This window comes from Bubalus bubalis, chromosome 4, assembly GCF_019923935.1.
Source record: "Bubalus bubalis isolate 160015118507 breed Murrah chromosome 4, NDDB_SH_1, whole genome shotgun sequence".
NCBI classification, from domain to species: domain Eukaryota; kingdom Metazoa; phylum Chordata; class Mammalia; order Artiodactyla; family Bovidae; genus Bubalus; species Bubalus bubalis.
Window position 1 is genome coordinate 43,714,976 of NC_059160.1, and position 20,927 is coordinate 43,735,902.

General features: G+C 43.2%; 1 protein-coding gene across 2 annotated transcripts; it reads left to right on the forward strand.

Moving 5' to 3' along the window:
- Positions 1-3,196: 3,196 nt before the first annotated feature.
- ALG10 (ALG10 alpha-1,2-glucosyltransferase) lies at positions 3,197-9,454 on the forward strand. 2 transcript variants are annotated; one of them, XM_006052825.3, is made up of 3 exons: positions 3,197-3,518; positions 4,788-4,985; positions 6,653-9,454. In XM_006052825.3, exons 1-3 carry the CDS (start codon positions 3,336-3,338, stop codon positions 7,706-7,708), a joined length of 1,437 nt encoding a protein of 478 aa, XP_006052887.1. In that variant the 5' UTR covers positions 3,197-3,335; the 3' UTR covers positions 7,709-9,454. The 2 variants fall into 2 exon arrangements, with proteins under 2 accessions (XP_006052887.1, XP_025139276.1); XM_025283491.2 differs by having other exon boundaries at positions 3,355-3,492.
- Positions 9,455-20,927: the final 11,473 nt, after the last annotated feature.

Sequence of the window (20,927 nt, forward strand, 5' to 3'; positions counted from 1 at the left end):
GATTTCTTTGGAGGGAATGATGCTAAAGCTGAAACTCCAGTACTTTGGCCTCCTCATGCGAAGAGTTGACTCATTGGAAAAGACTCTGATGCTGGGAGGGATTGGGGGCAGGAGGAGAAGGGGACGACAGAGGATGAGATGGCTGGATGGCATCACTGACTCGATGGACGTGAGTCTGAGTGAACTCCAGGAGTTGGTGATGGACAGGGAGGCCTGGCATGCTGCAATTCATGGGGTCGCAAAGAGTCAGACACAACTGAATGACTAAACTGAACTGAACTGAACTGATGCCCATTCTAGTAGTGACTCTTTTTCAAAAAATAAGGACCTATGGAAAATGGAGAACATAAGGAGAATATTAATGGTGATCCAGTTTTAAAACATAGATCTAGTAAAATATAACTTACTTCATGAAAATCCTTACAAATGACTATGTTAACATAGGTCTTGATTTAGTGGCAGATCTTGGAAAAATATTTATAGGTTATCAGAAGTGTCATGGTCCCAAAGTAGACAAGTGGCAACAACTTCATCAATTTTCAAACAGTAAAAGTAATTCACCAACAAACCAGTGGAGTATTCTATGAAGACCCCTATTGGGCCCTGAGTGTTTCTTAACATTCTTGGGTAATATGCTTTTCACTGATGATCATTATCTGAAAATTATTACCCAGTGGTGTGAGATAATAGTCTGGAATCTAGTTTTTTACAAAGCTCCTCAGCAGATTCTGATGCAATTATCCTGTACCATCGACATTTAAAAAAAATAAAATAAAATCTGTATTTTGACTTGGTGAATGTAAACACAAAAGAATAGAATGTAAATAAAAAGTTATTGAGATTAATAAAATATTCAATTCAGTATAAATTGAAGATTATTTTAAACCAGAAAACTATGGGGTTACTTTATTACTGTCTGTCTGACAGTCTAATTTCTAACCATGACTCTGCTACTAACTTCATATGTGATTTCAGGTAAATCACTCATTTTGACTTCAACATATTCTGTAAAATGAAGACAAGTAAATCATTAAAGAAACTACAATTTCTAAAAGCCCTTATTTCCATGAGACTTTCCAATTATTTTAAAGGGACGTGTGGGACATGTATAAGGGTCGGATGTTCAATGTAAGACCTTGGTGGCAAGTGCTATGGAGAGAAATACATAGCCTAAGTGTTTGGCTTTGTACCATTGCCTTCAAAAATTCCCACTATTTCCAGGAAAAGTCAGTAGGTTTTAGGCTATTGACAGGGGTTCAGGACACTCTTAAGAAAAGGTGGAGGAACCAGATATCAAATTGCCAACATCCGCTGGATCATGGAAAAAGCAAGAGAGTTCCAGAAAAACATCTATTTCTGCTTTATTGACTATGCCAAAGCTTTTGACTGTGTGGATCACAATAAACTGTGGAAAATTCTGAAACAGATGGGAATACCAGAACACCTGATCTGCCTCTTGAGAAATTTGTATGCAGGTCAGGAAGCAACAGTTAGAACTGGACATGGAACAAAAGAACGGTTCCAAATAGGAAAAGGAGTATGTCAAGGATGTATATTGTCACCCTGTTTACTTAACTTATATGCAGAGCACATCATGAGAAACACTGGACTGGAAGAAACACAAGCTGGAATCAAGATTGCCGGGAGAAATATCGATAACCTCAGATATGCAGATGACACCACCCTTATGGCAGAAAGTCAAGAGGAACTAAAAAGCCTCTTGATGAAAGTGAAAGTGGAGAGTGAAAAAGTTGGCTTAAAGCTCAACATTCAGAAAACGAAGATCATGGCATTCGGTCCCATCACTTCATGGGAATAGATGGGGAAACAGTGGAAACAATGTCAGAAATTTATTTTGGGGGGCTCCAAAATCACTGCAGATGGTGACTTCAGCCATGAAATTAAAAGACGCTTACTCCTTGAAAGGAAAGTTATGACCAACCTAGACAGCATATTCAAAAACAGAGACATTACTTTGCCAACAAAGGTCCGTCTAGTCAAGGCTATGGTTTTTCCTGTGGTCATGTATGGATGTGAGAGTTGGACTGTGAAGAAGGCTGAGCGCCGAAGAATTGATGCTTTTAAACTGTGGTGTTGGAGAAGACTCTTGAGAGTCCCTTGGACTGCAAGGAGATCCAACCAGTCCATTCTGAAGGAGATCAGCCCTGGGACTTCTTTGGAAGGAATGATGTTAAAGCTGAAACTCCAGTACTTTGGCCTCCTCATGCGAAGAGTTGACTCATTGGAAAAGACTCTGATGCTGGGAGGGATTGGGGGCAGGAGGAGAAGGGGACGACAGAGGATAAGATGGCTGGATGGCATCACTGACTCGATGGACCTGAGTCTGAGTGAACTCCGGGAGTTGGTGATGGACAGGGAGGCCTGGCGTGCTGCGATTCATGGGGTCGCAAAAAGTCGGACATGACTGAGCGACTGATCTGATCTGATCTGATCTGATATCACCCATTAAGATGCGCATGCTTGTTATTTGGTAAGAAAACATTACGCTTCCGCAGAGATGCTAACCATCAAACTTTCAGGCACAGAGACGCTTTCGTTTGGACTAAAACGGCCCAATTTCTAAAACACTGTTTCCCCAACTCCCATAGCGTACTGCAATTTGCCTGAATGCACTGTGAATGCTGATATAAATTAATCCTTGTTCAGAGTATTCACATTTTGAAAAATTACTTAGTACTAAATTCGCTCAATAGTGAAGGCGCTCTTTGGACCTTCAAATTTTAAATGTGAACGTCTCCATCTTTCCTTTCACAACCAAAGCTCCTCCTCCCATCCTCCAAAGTTGACGAAAGCAAATGCCTTGGACCTGAACGTTTTAGTAATTCAGATCACTTGAGAGAAAACAAAAATAACCAGGGCGGGAGAAATGTACAAATTTTTAGTTTGGGGATTGCAAACATGGAGAAATGCCGCCTCCTGATGGTAAGAGGTGGAAACAGCAGGAAAAAGGCCAACAAAGACCTTCAGGAAAAGCAACTATTTTCATTTCAAACCACCAAACTGCTCAAGTCAGTGGCCCTCAGATTGCCGAAGTCGGCCTCTTCCGGCTGCTCTGACCACTCAGTGCGCCCTGTGCAACGTGATTGACAGAGTAAGAGTCCTGTCCGTTAGCTAAATTCGTCACTCAGGAAACAGTGAACCCGACCCTTCCGGAAGCTCCGCGTCCGCGCTCTCCCGGCATCCTTTGTCTTCCGGCTGTGCTCAGATCCCTTCGGCGAGTCCCGCTTTGCGCGCCCATTTCGATCCCGAGTGTCAAACTCGGCTTTGCGGACTTGAGACTTCTGCACAGATTTTCCGGGCCTAGGTTCTTGGCTATGGGGGCAGGAATGGCTCAGCTGGAGGGTTACTATTTCTCGGCTGCCTTGAGCTGTACCTTTTTAGTGTCCTGCCTCCTTTTTTCTGCTTTCAGCCGGGCCCTGCGAGAGCCCTACATGGACGAGATCTTCCACCTGCCGCAGGCGCAGCGCTACTGTGAGGGCCATTTCTCTCTCTCGCAGGTGGGGTCCCCAACCTGTCTGCACGCTCACACTGGCTAGAAAGGGAAGATCTGGCCCCAGCGCTAATTTCCCCAGTCTTTATCCTTAGCTCCGTTCACTCCAAACAGGAAAGGAACTGGGTAATTTTTTGTTCCTCTGAGATCTGTAAAATATTTGCTAAATGAGTGCATAAATGGCAGATTTGTCTCCTAGCAAGAAATCCTCGGGGAGATTAACTAATGGGGAACTAAGTTATTGCCCCTTTTTTTTTTGACAACTAATGAAAGCTATCCTAGTTTTTCTTTGCCAGTTCCAGAATTAGAGGCGTTGGATTGCTCCTAGGAAATAAAAAAATTTCACATTCGGTCACCTGTTAAGCATCTCACTGTGTATTTTGAGAGTGGGATAGGAGGGGGCGGGGGGTAGCTTCAGCCACTAAGAAGTGACAAGTTATGTTAGTTCCACCCTTGATGTTTTTAACAACCTTCTGTAAACTGGATAAACTGTCAACCAGTGAAGTGTTTGAATATGCATTTGGAAATGGCAACCCAGGCTAATATTTTCGCCTGGGAAGAAATCCCAAGGGCAGAGTAGCCTGCCAGGCTACTGTCTGTGGGGTCACAAATAGTCAGACAGGACTTAGTGCCTAAACAACAGCAGCAGCATATGCAGATATGGATATAAAAATCCTTTGGGAGAAGGCATTGTAGAGTATGGTTAAATATAGTTTATAGTTATAGAAAAAACTGGTTTTAAAACTTGGTATACTGTTTACTATTCATGTGGCTTGGAAATTTTCTGAGTTTCTGATTACTCATCTGAAAATGATGGTAAAACAGTATCTATTATAGGGCTTGTTACAGGATTAAATAGAGGATTGGCTCAGTATATTGTAGCTGTCATTATGGATCCTGTGCTTTAATCTCTTTATTTTTCTCTCCATACCCATCAGAGTTCGAGCAGGTATTTCCAGGCTTTTTAAAACTGTAGCGTTTACAATTTAATCACCAAAAGACAGGCCCTCCAAAGAGTATGTCTTGGAAACTGAGTTTAAGTTGTTGACTACTGGTTGCTGATACTTTAACAGTCAGAAAGCAAATACCAAAGACAATAAGGAAGACTTCTTTAGAGGAAGTGTCTGATTTGCCCTGATGTTAAAAGGACTCATTTAACTGTCATAGGATAACTTCCCAGAGATGCCTGATTGTTAGTAAAGATGACATTTCTGTATCAGTCTTATCAGTATAATGTTTCTTGCTTTTGCTTCGTTGTTGACCTTTTGTTTTTAAGTGGGACCCCATGATTACTACATTACCTGGCTTATACCTGCTGTCAGTTGGAGTGGTCAAACCTGCCAGTTGGATCTTTGGATGGTCAGAACATGTTGTCTGCTCCATTGGAATGCTCCGATTTGTTAACCTTCTCTTCAGTGTTGGCAACTTCTATTTACTATACTTGCTTCTCCGCAAAGTGCAACCCAGACACAAGGTTTGTTTCCAGAATAATTTAAGTTTATGTACAGGCAGGTCCACAATTATGGTGAATTTATTTTATGAAATTTGGTGGGAAATGTTTTTAACAATATTTGTATATATTTTGTAAAGTTAAAGCAAGTCTTCTACCCCAGTTTTAGATGTTTGTGTTTAAATATTTGAAAAACTAATTTATTATAAAATATATAAATTTTCATGAATTAAGTCAGTTCAGTAAATATCTATTGAGCTTATTCTGTGTGTTAAGCACTGAGACTACAGAGGTAAGTGACACAGTCTTTTTCTTATAAAACTTATGTCTTCATTAGGGAGAACAGATGTTACCTGGGCAGTTTTTTATGATTTAAGAATGCAGACCCCAGAGGTGAATTACGTGGGTTTGAATTTTATCCACTTACTAATTGTGTTACTTTGGACAGGTTGCCCCTTAGTGACTCCATTTTTCATTTGTTAAATGGGGAAAATATAGACTCAACCTCACAGGACTATCCTGAAGCATAAAAGAGCTTAATAAATGGAAAGTGACTAAAATGTTCCCAGATGTAATAGTAAGGAATCAGTAAATATTAACTATAATAGTTTTAACTTAAATGATTTCAGTAGTGTAAATTGTGGGATAACAGTAGCTGTAAAACACTACAAGAATACAGAGAAGGAGCAGAAGAGAACTTGTTGCAGCCTGACTGGGAAGGAAAGCTGTTGGTTGCATTGGGTAAGACGTCACACATCAGGAAGATCATACCTGATCTGAATCTTGATGACAGATAGGGCTGTAGAATAGGAATGAATTCTGACAGAAATAGCATAAGCATTGTAGAAAGACATGGAGCAACAAGATACAGGAAATTGCTATTTGTAACTATAAGATTACAAAGTACAGGGATGTGAGGCTATAGAAGTAGGTAGGAGAGAAGTCATGAATATCCTTTTTATGTCATGAAAAGTATTCTAAACTTTACCTAGTAGGTGAAGGACAGCCCTTAATTTTAATCAATGGAATGGCATGATCTGGCTTGGTGATTTAGATTAACTGGAAGATAGAATTTAAGGAAATAAGAGTACTTTCAAATTCTGAAATAGATTATCAGGCCAAAAGAAGATGTTTAACTTTAGATGAGCCCCACCATTTTCAGGAAAATCCCTGTAATTTCATCACAGAATAGTAAGATCACTATGTGTGGTGGTATAAATGTTATATACGTATTTAAATTCTCTCTGGTGCAGAGTTTTGAGACTGCACTAGAAATTGGTGATGATGGCCAAGTGAATGCTTATGGAAGGCTCACTGAAATGGAACCACTTGCACTGTGTCCCATTCATCTCCATCTTCTCCATAGAATTGAGTTCATAGTCTTCACACAGTAACTCCTTAACTGTTTGTTGAATGATTCAGTCTAATAGGCAGTAGAAGCTTTGACACACATATGTATTGTTTTATTGGCTTCCAAATTGCTAGATGTAACCAAAAAGTATCAAAAAGTTCCCTCATAAATATATACTGTATTTTTCCAAAGCCAGGAATAAGATTAATATTGAATAATTTTATTTATGAAGAACTCGGGCAGTTGTTGGTTTGTTTTTTTTTTCTTAGTAAATCTCTCCCTTAGTTCTGCAGAAATAGCCTATTGGTTTTATTGTGAACTGTGTTTTCTCTTTTCATAGGCTTCCTCGTGTATCCAGAGGATCTTGTCAACATTAACATTAGCAATATTTCCCACACTCTATTTTTTTAACTTCCTTTATTATACAGAAGCAGGATCCATGTTTTTTACCCTTTTTGCCTACTTGATGTGTCTTTATGGAAATCATAAAACTTCAGCCTTGCTTGGATTTTGTGGCTTCATGTTTCGTCAAACAAATATCATCTGGGCTATCTTCTGTGCAGGAAATGTCATTGCACAAAAGTTAACTGAAGCTTGGAAAACTGAGCTACAGAAGAAGAAAGAAGAGAGGCCTACCCCTATTAAAGGACCATTTTCAGAATTCAGGAAAATTCTTCAGTTTCTTTTGGCTTATTCCATGTCCTTTAAGAACTTGAGTATGCTTTTACTTTTGACTTGGCCCTACATTCTTCTCATGTTTCTATTCTGTGCTTTTGTGGCAGTTAATGGTGGAATTGTTATTGGTGACCGGAGTAGTCATGAAGCCTGTCTACACTTTCCTCAGCTGTTCTACTTTTTCTCTTTTACTCTCTTTTTTTCCTTTCCTCACCTGCTGTCTCTTAACAAAATCAGGGCTTTTCTTTGCTTAGTTTGGAAACGGAGAATTCAGTTTTTTGTGATAACTTTAGTATCCATATTTTTAGTTTGGAAATTTACTTATGCTCATAAATACCTGCTAGCAGATAATAGACACTATACATTCTATGTGTGGAAAAGAGTTTTTCAAAGATATGAAATTGTGAAATATTTGTTAGTTCCAGTCTATATATTTGCTGGTTGGAGTATTGCTGACTCATTAAAATCAAAGTCAATTTTCTGGAATTTAATGTTTTTCATATGTTTATTTACTGTTACAGTACCTCAAAAGCTGCTAGAGTTTCGTTACTTCATTTTACCCTATGTTATTTATAGGCTTAATATACCTCTGCCACCCACATCCAGACTTGTTTGTGAGCTGGGTTGCTATGCAATTGTGAACTTCCTAACCTTTTATATCTTTCTGAACAAGACTTTTCAATGGCCTAATAGTCAAGACATTCAAAGGTTCATGTGGTAATATCAGGGATATCTTGAACTCTAAAAATAGACTTATTTAGACTATTTCTATAATGAAAACTAAGTAGAAATTTTGGAATTTCTTTTAGACACTATGGTGATCCTCAGATCACATCAGATTTTTTGTTTTAACTATCTGAAATATGTATTTTAAAATGCATATTTAAAATATGTATTTTAAATACACACACATATACCTATATATGTATGTGTGTATATATATATATGTTTATATATATGTATATATATAAACCTGAGAAAGTTAAATGGTAAAGAACTGAAGAAAATTTAAGACTTGCTCTATAAGCTTGAATAATAATGGGAAAAATAAAATTATGTATAGCTATCATATTTCTTTAACACTGTTTGCCACTCAAAAAGCTTAGAAGCTTTTTATATACAGGTTTAAGAAAACTGAGCATGCTTTATAGTACTAAAACTTATTTATTAATTCTCTTCAGAAAAATTAGCAAAGTCTTTAAAAATATTTGCAATTAGGTAATATTGTTGATTGAAAAGTTGTTTAACATTTTAGTAAATATAATTTTAATCATAAGTAAAATAGACTCACATAGATAAGTAAATGTTGTAAAATAGAGGCTCTTCTGTGTTTATCTAGGAATCAAGTTGTGGATTTTTGTTAAAAATCTAGAAATGATGATGTCCTTTCACTGTTCCTAATGTGAAGCATATGATGGCCAAAGATAAATTGTGTTGATGATAATACCTTTCAAATTGGGTTTTCTTTCTGAAATACGTTACTGTATTAGTTTCCTATGGTGGCCATAACAGATTACCACTAATTTGGTGGCTTAAAAATCTTTCACAGATCTGGAGGCTAGATGCCTAAAATTAACATGTCACCAGTGTTAGCTGCTTTTGGAGGCTCCAAAAGAGAATCCATTCCATGCCTCTCTCTTGCTTTCTCCAGTCCATGGTGTTCCTTGGTTTATAGATGGATTACTCCAGTATCTGCCTCTGTCTTCACATGGCCTTCCTCTCTGTCTTCCTTCTCTTATAATGACAATTCTTTCTCTTTGGATTTAAAGCCCACCCTAATTCAGGATAATTGCATGTCTAGATCTTTAACTTAATTATATCTGCAAAGACTCTTTCCATATAAGGTCATATTTACAGGTTTCAAGTTCTAACTTTTTGTGGAGCATTTTTTAACCCATCAAAGTTACTAAAGGAGATTTTTCAATAAACTTCATAAGACTTGTAGGAAATAATTTCTTTGCTAAGATATTTTAAATAACATCTTTTCTGAGAGGTTAAAAACAAATGACTTGCAAAGTCACATAAAAACTAAACATAGCTGGTGTTTGATCCCAGTATCCCCCAAAAGTTAGAATTTAAAGGAAGTTTATAGATTATTTGATCTAGTCTTATTTTGTAGATTAGGTAACAAATGTTTGGGTATGATTTAGGGGGATTAATTTTGGATTCTGTGTCTACTATTTGGAGTACATTCATTTGAGTTGTCATTCCCTTACAGAGAAGTATTATTTGGATATGTAAACTTTGACATGTAAACTTAGAACTGTGAATAGAATTCATTTTTTAATCCAGTTTGGCATTTGTAAATTTTTCAACTGTGAACTGTTTTCAGTGTTGGATTATGGTTCTCTGGGTTTCAAATAAGGAGTGAATTTGGAAAATACTCTTTATTTGCAAATATAAAATTGTGCACAAGTACAAATTACAAGTGTAGCCCTGAGTAATAAATATAAAGTCTTATGTTGTACACACTCTTTGGGGCCAATTTGTATTCTATTCAGTGCTTACAAAGTAGATTGACTCTTTAGTTATAACAGACTGTGAGACAAATATTTTTACTGACACTTCTTTTTTTTCAAATTAGACAAGAAAGCACATTGAACAAATTATTATTTTATAATGGAGATATGAAGTCAAAATTCCCCCCAAAATATGTAATTTAGGGAAAACAAATTTCTTATCTGATGCCATCTGTGCAATGCTTTTATTTTTTTTTTTTAATTTTATTTTATTTTTAAACTTTACTTTTAGGCATATTTCTGAGACAAAAAACTTTTTTCCTCTAATATAGTCTGGCAATAATGGAGAAATTATTCCACCCCATCAGTTAAGGAAATCATTGTGCTAATTCATTTTTAAGGGGAGACTCCCCACTGTTTCAAGAGATCATTTGAAATGCTGTGAATTAAAAGGTATTCTAAAACATTGCTTTTAGGAACATTCTGAAGTTTTGTGTATTTTGAATATTTTTCAAGTTACCAAAGAAATATATATATGTTTGACATTTTTTTAAAGACAAACTTAACTGGATTATTGATTAGAAAGTAATTCTTAGGGAGGTGATATGTATATAATTATGGATGAATTATTATGCATTATTATTTGGCAGAAACCAAGAAAACATTGTAAAGCAATTTTCTTCCAATTAAAGAATAAACTTTTTAAAAAGTTTTGGTAAGCTACAGAGCCTTTGGGACCTTGCAGTTATTGTTATTAAAGTCTATAAGTGGGATTATTTTAAAGAGTATCATAAAAAGATTTGGTTCATAAGTTTTTTATGCCCAGTAATACATCTTTTGAACTTTTTCTACCTTATATGAAATTCTATAGACACAGTGTATTATTTTTATATATCGTTAATAAAGTGCCAGTGTCCTGTGTTTCCTCACATATTATTTAAATTTTCTTTTAGTGAATACCTAGAAATCTTTTATAATGCATCTCTGTATTTAAATTATTTGGAAACATTGATATACTTATTCCTGAGTTTAAGCATACCATGTCATTTCAGCAAGAGAAATTATATTAGCTTTCTGGTCTCTTCTTATTAAAGTTATTTCAGGAATGTGCTTAGCCTGTCATCAGTTCAGTTCAGTCGCTCAGTCATGTCCAACTCTGTGACCCCATGAATCAAGCACGCCAGGCCTCCCTGTCCATCACCAATTCCTGGCGTTCACCCAAACTCATGTGCATCAAATTGGTGATGACATGGGGCCATCTCATCCTCTGTCGTCCCCTTCTCCTCCTGCCCCCAATCCCTCCCAGCATCAGGGTCTTTTCCAATGAGTCAACTCTTTGCATGAGGTGGGCAAGGTATTGGAGTTTCAGCTTCAGCATCAGTCCTTCCAATGAACACCCAGGACTGATCTCCTTTAGAATGGACTGATTGGATCTCCTTGCGGTCCAAGGGGCTGTCAAGAGTCTTCTCCAACACCACAGTTCAAAAGCATCAATTCTTCGGCGCTCAGCTTTCGTCACAGTCCAACTCTCACATCCATACATGACCACTGGGAAAACTACAGCTTTGACTAGATGGACCTTTGTTGGCAAAGTAATGTCTCTGCTTTTTAACATGTTATCTAGGTTGGTCATAACTTTCCTTCCAAGGAGTAAATGTCTTTTAATTTCATGGCTGCAATCACCATCTGCAGTGATTTTGGAGCCCCAAAAGAATAAAGTCTGACACTGTTTCCACTGTTTCCCCATCTATTTCCCATGAAGTGATGGGACCAGATGCCATGATCTTCGTTTTCTGAATGTTGAGCTTTAAGCCAACTTTTTCACTCTCCTCTTTCACTTTCATCAAGACGCTTTCTAGTTCTTCTTCACTTTCTGCCATAAGGGTGGTGTCATCTGCATATCTAAGGTTATTGATATTTCTTCTGGCAATCTTGATTCCAGCTTGTGCTTCATCCAGCCCAGCGTTTCTCATGGTGTACTCTGCATATAGGTTAAATAAGCAGGGTGACAATAGACAGCCTTGACATACTCCTTTTCCTCTTTGGAACCAGTCTGTTGTTCCATGTCCAGTTCTAACTGTTGCTTCCTGACCTGCATATAGGTTTCTCAAGAGGCAGGTCAGGTGGTCTGGTATTCCCATCTCTTTCAGAATTTTCCACAGTTTATTGTGATCCACACAGTCAAAAGCTTTGCCATAGTCAATAAGGCAGAAATAGATGTTTTTCTGGAACTCTCTTGCTTTTTCGATGATCCAGTAGGTGTTGGCAATTTGATCTCCGGTTCCTCTGCCTTTTCTAAAACCAGCTTGAACATCTGGAAGTTCACGGTTCACGTACTACTGAAGCCTGGCTTGGAGAATTTTGAGCATTATTTTACTACTGTGTGAAAGTGAAGTCGCTCAGTCATGTCCAACTCTTTGCAACCCCATGGACTATAGCCTACCAGGTTCCTCCGTCCATGGGATTTTCCAGGCAAGAATACTGGAGTGGGTTGCCATTTCTTTCTCCAGGAGATCTTCCTGACCCAGAGATTGAACCCAGGTCTCCCGCATTGTAGGCAGACACTTTGCTGCCTGAGCTACCAGGGAAGTGTGTGAGATGAGTGCAATTGTGTGGTAGTTTGAGCATTCTTTGGCATTGCCTTTCTTTGAGATTGAAATGAAAACTGACCTTTTCCAGTCCTGTGGCCACTGCTGAGTTTTCCAAATTTGCTGGCATATTGAGTGCAGCACTTTCACAGCATCATCTTTCAGGATTTGAAAGAGCTCAACTGGAATTCCATCACCTCCACTAGCTTTGTTCGTAGTGGTGCTTTCTAAGGCCCACTTGACTTCACATTCCAGGATGCCTGGCTCTAGGTGAATGATCACACCATCGTGATTATCTGGGTCGTGAAGATCTTTTTTGTACAGTTCTGTGTATTCTTGCCACCTCTTCTTAATATCTTCTGCTTCTGTTAGGTCCATGCCATTTCTGTCCTTTATTGAGCCCATCTTTGCATGAAATGTTCCCTTGGTGTCTCTAATTTTCAAGAAGAAATCTCTAGTCTTTCCCATTCTGTTGTTTTCCTCTATTTCTTTGCATTGATCGCTGAGGAAGGCTTTCTTATCTCTCCTTGCTATTCTTTGCAACTGTGCATTCAGATGCTTATATCTTTCCTTTTCTCCTTTGCTTTTCGCTTCTCTTCTTTTCACAGCTATTTGTAAGGCTTCCTCAGACAGCCATTTTGCTTTTATGCATTTCTTTTCCATGGGGATGGTCTTGATCCCTGTCTCCTGTACAATGTCACGAACTTCCATCCATAGTTCATCAGGTACTCTGTCTATCAGATCTAGTCCCTTAAATCTATTTCTCACTTCCACTGTATAATCATAAGGCATTTGATTTAGGTCATACCTGAATGGTCTAGTGGATTTCCCTACTTTCTTCAATTTAACTCTGAATTTGGCAATAAGGAGCTCATGACCTGAGCCACAGTCAGCTCCCGGTCTTGTTTTTGCTGACTGTATAGCCTGTCATAAAGTACCTTAATAAAAGTGACTTAATTGATTTCTAATAAGTAGCTTAATGTAGTATATTTCAGTTTTAATTTAAGCGACACTGGGCTTGACATTTTTTTTTTTCTTTATAATTGTCTGAAAACCAGGAAAGTAGAAGAAAAGAAATACTCAATTTTTATTTGTACCTTCTAAATAGTGAACTGTTATTTTAGACTTACTTTGCAGTAAAATATTTCTATAAAGAAATAAATTCAAGTTCATTCGGTTAGAGAACATTTATTATTTTTAAAATAATTAGAATTTCATTAAGAACACAAAAAGCATCATGCAAATAATACAAAAAAGTTTTTTTATGGTAATTTAAATACTATTTAGGAAGCATGGACTAGAAGAAGCATTTAACATGAGAGTTAGGAATTCTGTATTTGCTTGTGGTTTTGGAATCAATAAGGCAGGTTTTTTAGTCTTTGGTCCTCCCTTCAAATGAGAATAGCATTTATCTTAAGTCAGTGCCTGGCATCTGTGTAGCCCCTTATTTCAAAAATAATTCAGTCCCTGACACATATCCATAAATTTCATGAATATGTCACAAAATAAACATTGTGTGAATGTACGCTGAATGAAATTTTTTAGTATGGAATGAAATGAATATCCTAGAAGTGTGATATGTAACCATAAGCTAACTTCAGGAAATAAATCACATAGCTGAAAATGAGACCTTCTAATCCTTTTTGCCTAAGTTTCCTAGTTTTATTTTTTTTATTTTGTGTTTAATATATGTATTTAGTTGAAAATATGTGTTGCTTTTATAATAGTATGTGATTTCAAAACTATCAGTGTGTATTTAAAATAAGAGAAGTAACTATCAACTGTTGAATTATAATAGAATTCTTGATTGTTACAAAACTTTCAAGGGAAGAGACTTCAACAATTATGAATATTTTATGTTGTTTTACTTAAACTGTATTTACTACTTTAGAGATTACTGTTATTTAGGGTACTGTTTGGGACTTCCCTGGTGGCTCAGCTGGTAAAGAATCCCACCTGCAAAGCAGGGGACCCTGGTTCAATTCCTAGGTTGGGAAGTTCCCCTGAAGAAGGGCATGGCAACCCACTCCAATATTCTTGCCTGGAGAATCCCTATGGGCAGAAGAGTCAAACAAATCAAATTCTCTCTAGTTGTGTTGTGCCTGGGGGGTCCTCTCTAGTTGTGGCGTGGGAAATCCTGTCTAGTTGCAGTATGCAGGGAAGGGGGGGCTCCTCTCTAGTTGCAGTTTGTCAGCTCATCTCTATTTGTGGTTGGGGGGCTCCTCTGTAGTTGTGGTGTGCCGGAGAAGGGGAAGGCTTCTCTCTAGTTGTGGTGTGCAGGGGCCTTCTTTCTACATGCGATGTCTGGGTGGGCTTTTCTTTAGTTGCAGTGTGTGGGCTCCTCCATAGATGTGTCAGGGGGCTCCTCTTGAGTTACAGTGGGGTGGCTCCTCTCCAGTAATGATGTGCAGGTGGCTACTGTCTAATTGTGTCTGGGGCTCTAGTTGTGGCAGTTGTTCAACTCTCTAGATGTGACGGTTGGGCTCCTCTCTAGATGTGATGTGCTGGGGTGCTCCTCTCTACTTGCGCTGTGCCTGGGGAGTCCTCTAGTTGTGGTATGGGAAATCCTGTCTAGTTGCAGGATTCGGGGGGGGGGGTGGTCCTCTCTAGCTGCAGTTTGTTGACTCATCTCTATTTATGGTTGGGGGGCTCCTCTCTAGTACTGGTGGGGGGCCTCCTTTCTACATGCTGTATCCACTTGGGCTTTTCACTAGTTGTGGTGTGCAGGCTCCTCTCAAGTTGCTGCAGGGAACTTGGGGTTCCTCTCGAGTTCTGGAGGGAGGCTCAGGTTCCTCTCGAGTTATGGCAGGGAACTTGGGCTTCCTCTCGAATTGCAGTGGGGCCTCATCTCGAGTTGTGGTGGGGCAGCTCCTGTCTAGTGCTACGTGAAAGGTGGCTCCTGTCTGGTTGCAATGTGCGGGTGGCTACTCTAGCTGCGGCGTGGGGCTCCTCTCTAGTTGTGGTGGAGTTCAACTCTAGTGTGGGCTCCTCTCTGGCTGTGGTGGAGTTCAACTCTAGTGTGGGCTCCTCTCTAGCTGTGGTGTGCAGGCTCCTTTCTAGTTGTAGTGTGCGGGGGGCACCACTAGAGTTGCGGGGGAGTGCTCCTCTTGAATTGTGGTGGGAAGGTTCATCTCTGGTAGCGATGTGCAGGGGCACTGTTTTCCAGTTGCGATGTATGGGAGGCTACTCTCTAATTGTGGCTGGGGGCTTCCTCTTTAGTTGTGGCGTGTGGGGCTCTTCTCTACTTGCTGCAGGGGGCTTCTGCCTAATTGTGATGTGCAGGTATGCTCCTCTCTAGTGGCAGTGTTCAGGGGGCTACTCTCCAGTTGTATCTTGGGGTCTACTCTCTAGTTGTGGAGAGGTTGTGCCTCTCTAGTTGTGGAGGGTTCCACTCGAGTTGCAGCAGCGGGCTTGTCTCTGTTTGCAGTGAAGGGGATCCTCCCTAGGTCCGAGATCCAGGCAGCTCCCCTCTAGTTGTGGCAGGGGGACACTGCCCAGTTCTACAGTTGTGCTCATTTCTCGTTTGGTGTGGGGTTTCTCTCAAGTTGCAGTAGAGGGCTCCACACGAGTTGCAGAAGGGGACTCAGGGCTCCTCTTGAGTTGCGGTGGTGCCTCCTCTAGGCGAGGCAGCGTGGGGGCAGGTGGGTCTCAACGTGGGGGATCCTCTCTACTTTTGGCGCTGGGGCTCCTCTCTAGTTTTCATGGGGTTGCTCCTCTCTCGTTGTGCGGTGGCTCTTCTGGTGTTATGTCGGGGACCTCATCTGCATTTGCAACAGAGGGGCTCCTCGCTAGGTGCAACGTCCCAGGGGGCTCCTCTCTACTTGTGTGGGGGGGTTCCTCTCCAGTTTTGGCGATGGGCTTCTCTGTCGTTGTGGCCAGGGTGGCTCCTGTCTAGTTGCCATGTGAGTGGCTACTCTAGCTGTGGCGTGGGGCTCCTCTCTAGTTGCATTGAGGGTCATTTCTTAGTTGTGGTGGGTGGACTCCTCTCTAATTGTGGGGGGGGGGTGCTCTTCTCTAATTGTGGTGTGTGGGGGGCACCTCTGGATTTGTGGTGGAGTGCTCCTCTAAATTGTCGTGGGGGGCCGGGGGGTCCTCTCTGGTAACCATGTGCTGGGGTACTCCTCTCCAGTTGTGATGAGTGAGGGGCTACTCTCTTGATGTGGCAGGGGGCCTCCTCTTTAGTTGTGGCATGCAGGGTTCCTCTCTAGTGGTGGCAGGGGGCTTCTGTCTAATTGCAATGTGTGGGTGTGCCCCTCTCTAGTTCAGGGGGGCTACTCTCTACTTTTAGCTTGGGGCCTACTGTCTAGTTGTGGTGGGGGGCTCCACTTGAGTTGTGGCAGGTGACTCATCCCTATTTACATTGGAGGAGATCCTCTCCAGGTGCAATGTTGGCGGTGGGGGGGGATGGTCTTCTCTAATTGGGGCAGGGGGACACTCTCAAGTTTTGGCAGGTGGATTCCTCTCTAGTTGTGGTGGGAGGCTCCTCTCCAATTGCTGCGCTGGCTTGCGGCTCCCCTAAAGTTAAGGTGGGGGCTCCTCTCAAGTTGCAGCAGGGGGCTCCTCTCAAATTCCATTGGGGGGACTCCTCTGTATTTGCTGTGCAGGGCCTCTTCTCTATGTGCTATGTCTGGGGGGCTCCTAACTAGTTGTGGTGGGGGACTAGTTGTGATGTCTGAAGGGACTCCTCTCTCATTGCAATGTGCAGGGGTGCTCCTCTCTAGTTGTGGTGGGGGTTCTTCTCTAGCTGTAGTGTGGGGGCTTTTTCTAGCTGCTGTGCTCTGGTGGGCTACACTCTAGTTGCAGTGTGTGGGTGCCTCTCTAGTTGTGGTGGGGTGCTCTTCTCTAGTTGTGATGTCTTAGGGGACTCCCCACTCATTGTGATGTGCATGGGTGTTCCTCTCTAGTTGTGTCGGGGTCTCGTCTCTGTTTGCGGTGGAGGGCTCAAGTATGGCAGCGGTCTCCGCCCACCTCTCAAGTGGCAGTTGTGCCTCCTCTTGGGCTTGTGGTGGGGGTGCCTCTGCTGTGAGGGGTCTTCTCTACTTTTGGTGCTATGGGTTTCTTACTAATTTTATTATGTTGCTCCCCTCTAGTTGTGAGGGGCTTCTCTTGAGTTGCTTCAGGGAGCTCGTCTCTTTTTGGCAAAGGGGCTCCTCTGTAGATGTGGTGTCCTGGGCGGGGGGTTTCCTCTCTAGTTGTGTCAGGGGGATCCTCTCCAGTTCTGTCACGGAGACTGCTCTGTCACTGTGGCCAGGGGCTTCTCTCGTGTTGCGGCATGGGCTCCACTCAAGTTCTGGCACAAGACTGGTGGTTCCTCTTGAATTGCAGCAGGGGACTTGGGGTTCCTCTTGAGTTGTGTTAAGGGACACGGGGTTCCTCTGGGGTTGCAGTGGGGCCACCTCTCGAGTTGTGTTGGACCGACTCTTCTCTAGCAGCGTGTGGGTGGCTACTCGCTAGTTGTAGCATGGGACTCTTCTCTAGGTGTTGTGGGGGACTCCTCTCTCGCTGTGGTGTGGGGGGTCCTTTCTAGTTGTGGTGTGCTAGTGGGCTCCTTTCTAGTTGCAGTGTGCAGGCTCCTCTGTAGTTGTCGTGGGGTGCTCTCCTCTAGTTGTGGTGTCTGAGGGGACTTCTCTCTCACGGTGATGTGCAGGGGGTCTCATCTCTATTTGCAGTGGAGGGCCTCCTCTCTAGACATGATGTATGGGAAGCTCCTCTCTCATTGTGGCTGGTGGCTTCTCTCGAGTTGCAGGGGAGGACTCCACTCGTGTTGCAGCAGGTAACAAGGGCCTCCTCTTCAGTGGCGGTTGTGTCTCCTCCCGAGGTTGTTGTTGGGGGGGGGGGGGGGGTGCTCCTCAGTGAGGGGTCTTCTCTACTTTTGGCTCTATGGGTTCCTCATTAATTTTAGCAGGGTTGATCCTCTCTAGTTGTGAGGGGCTCCTCTCGAGTTACTTCAGGGGGCTCGTCTGTATTTGTGGTGGAGGGCCTCCTCTGTAGGTGCGATGTCCTGGAGGCTCCTCTCTAGCTACGGTAGGGATTTCCTCCCCGGTCCTGTTGCAAGGCCTCCTCTGTCATTGTTGCCGATGGCTCCTCTTGTGTTGTGGTATAGGGCTCCTCTCGAGTTGCGGCAGGGGACTCGGGGTCCCTCTCGAGTTGTGACAAGGGACTCGGGGTTCCTCCGGAGTTTGGGCAGGGGACCGGTGGTTCCTCCCTAGTTGCATTTGACAGCGGTGTTCCTCAATATTTGCAGTGTGGTGAGGGGATCTTCTCCAGATGTGGTGTGCAGGCTCCTCTCTAGTTGCAGTGGGTGGCGGGCGGGGGGGAGGCTCTTGAGTTGTGGCGGGGGACACAGAGGTGCATGGGTGCCTCTCGAGTTGCAGCGGGAGATTTGGTGTAACTTTCAAGTTGCAGCATGGGACTCGCTGTTCCTCTTCAGTTGTGGTCAAGCCTCCTCTTGAGTTGTGGTAGAAAGACTCCTCTCTAGCAGCGAGATACAGGGTGACTCCTGTCTAGTTGCGATGTGAGTGTGGCTACTCTCTAGTGGCATGGGGCTCCACTCTAGCTGTGGCGGGGGTCAACTCTGTAATTGTGCTGGGTGGGCTCCTCTCTCATTGTGGTGTGCAGGCTCCTCTCTCGTTGTGGCTGGAGGGCTCCTCTATAGTTGTGGTAGGGGGCTCCACTCTAGTTGTGTTGTGCAGGGGGCACCTCTCAAGTTGTGGTCAAGTGCTCTTCTTGAATGTGGTGGGGGCCTCCTCTCTGGTAGTGATGTGCAGAGGTGCTCCTTAATAGTTGTGATGTGCTGGAGGCTACTCTCCAGTCATGGCAGGTGGCTCCTCTTTATCTGTGGTATGAGGGGCTCCTCTCTAGTTGTGGCAGGGAGCTTCTCCCTAATTGCAGTATGTGGGTGTGCTCCTCTCTTGTGGCGATGTTCATAGGGGCTACTCTATAGTTGTGGAGCTGGGCTCCTCTCGAGTTGCAGCAGGGGGCTCCTCTCATGTTCTAGTGGGGGGCTCCTCTCGAGTTGTGGAGGGGGATTCCTCTCTAGCTGTAAGGTGGGGGCTTCTTTCCAGTTGTGGTGTGCTGGTGGGCTCCTCTCTAGTTGTGGTGGGATTCTCTTCTCCAGTTGTGATATCTGAGGGGACTCCTCTCTCATTGTGATGTGCAGGGGGTCTCCTTTCTAGTTGTAGTGGGGCCTCATCTCTATTTGCAGTAGAGGGTCTCATCTCTAGGTGCAATGTCCAGGGTTGGGGAGGGGGTCCCTCTCTCATTGTAGCCAGTGGCTTCTCTCAAACTGCGGTGGAGAGCTCCTCTCAAGTTATGGCAGGGAACTTGGGGTTCCTGTCGAGTTGCAGTGGTGCCTCCTCTTGGGTTGTGCCATCCTCTGTGGGATGGTGTCTTCTCTACTTTCAGTGCTAGGTGTTCCTCACTAATATTAGTGTGGTTTCTCCTCTCTAGTTGTGACATGCTCCTCCTGAGTTACTTCAGGGGGCTCATCTCTATTTGTGACAGAGGGGCTCATTTCTACATGTGATGTCCAGGGGTACTCCACTCCAGTTGTGGCAAGGGGATCCTCTCCAGTTTTGGCAGTGGTGCTCCTCTGTTGATGTGGTCAGGGGCTCATCTACTTTTGTGACATAGAGCTTCTCTCAAGTTGTGGCATGGGACTAGGGGTCCCTCTTTGAGTTGCGGCAGGGGACTAAGGATTCCTATTGAGTTGTGATGGAGCCTCCTCTTGACTTGTGTTGGGGGGACCTCTCTAGGAGCGATGAGCAGGGTGGCTCCTGTCTAGTTGCAGTGTACAAGTGGTTACTCGCTAGTTACGGCTGCAGTGGGGGTCAACTCTGTAGTTGTGGTGGATGGGCTTCTGTCTAGCTATGGTTTGCGGGCTCATCTCTCATTGTGGCAGTAGGGGCTCCTCTGTAGTTGTGGTAGGGGGGCTCCACTCTAGTTCTAGTGTGCGGGAGGCACCTCTCGAGTTGCAGTGGAGTGCTCCTCTTGAGTTGTGGTGGGGGGGCCTCATCTCTGGTAACGATGTGCAGAGGCACTCCTTAATAGTTGTGATGTGCTGGAGGCTACTCTGTAGCTGTAGCTCTTCTTTAGCTGTGGCATGAGGGGCTCCTATCTAGTTGTGGTGGGGGATTCCTCTCTCACTGTGGTGTGGGGGCTCCTTTCTAGTTGTGGTGTGCAGGCTCCTCTCTTGTTATGGCGGGAGGTTTTTTATTTGTGATGTCTGAGGGGAGTCTTATCTCATTACAGTGTACAGGGAGCTCCTCTCTTGTTGTGGTGGGGGGCTCGTCTGTATTTGCCACAGAGTGGCTCCTCTCTCGGTGCAATGTCCAGGGGCATCTTCTCTCTTTGTGGCCAGTGGCTTCTCTTGAGTAGTGGCAGAGTCCTCCTCTCGAATTGTGGCAGAGGACTCAGGGCTACTCTGGAGTTGCAGTGGTGCCTCCCCTCGGGTTGCGATGGGAGGCCTCTGCAGGGGTGTCCTCTCTGTCGCTAGGGGCTCCTCACTAATTTTAGCGGGGTTGCTCCTCTCTAGTTGTGAAGGCCTCCTCTCAAGTTACTTCAGAGGGCTTATCTCTTTGTGGCAGAGGGGCTCATCTCTAGGCGTGATGTCCAGGGGAATTCCACTCTACTTGTGGCAGGGGGATCCTCTCCAGTTTTGGCAAGGGGCTCCTCTCATGTTGCGACAGAAGACTCAGCTGTTCCCCTCTAGTTGCATTGGGCAGTGGTGTTCCTCAGTCATTGCGGTTGGGGCGGGGGGCGGGGGCTCTTCCACAGACGTGGTGTGCAGGCTCCTCTCTAGTTGGGCCGGGCCAGCTCTCTAGTTGTGGCAGTTGGTCAACACTGTAGTTGTGGCTGGGGGCTCCACTCCAGTTGCATTGTACTAGGAGTTCCT

Bases quoted from the DNA above. Each gene is read 5' to 3' on its own strand.
- ALG10 (XM_006052825.3), top strand. From the start codon at position 3,336: ATGGGGGCAGGAATGGCTCAGCTGGAGGGTTACTATTTCTCGGCTGCC. The intron at 3,519-4,787 runs GTGGGGTCCCCA...TTTGTTTTTAAG, and splicing joins GCCATTTCTCTCTCTCGCAG to TGGGACCCCATGATTACTAC. The intron at 4,986-6,652 runs GTTTGTTTCCAG...CTCTTTTCATAG, and splicing joins AAGTGCAACCCAGACACAAG to GCTTCCTCGTGTATCCAGAG.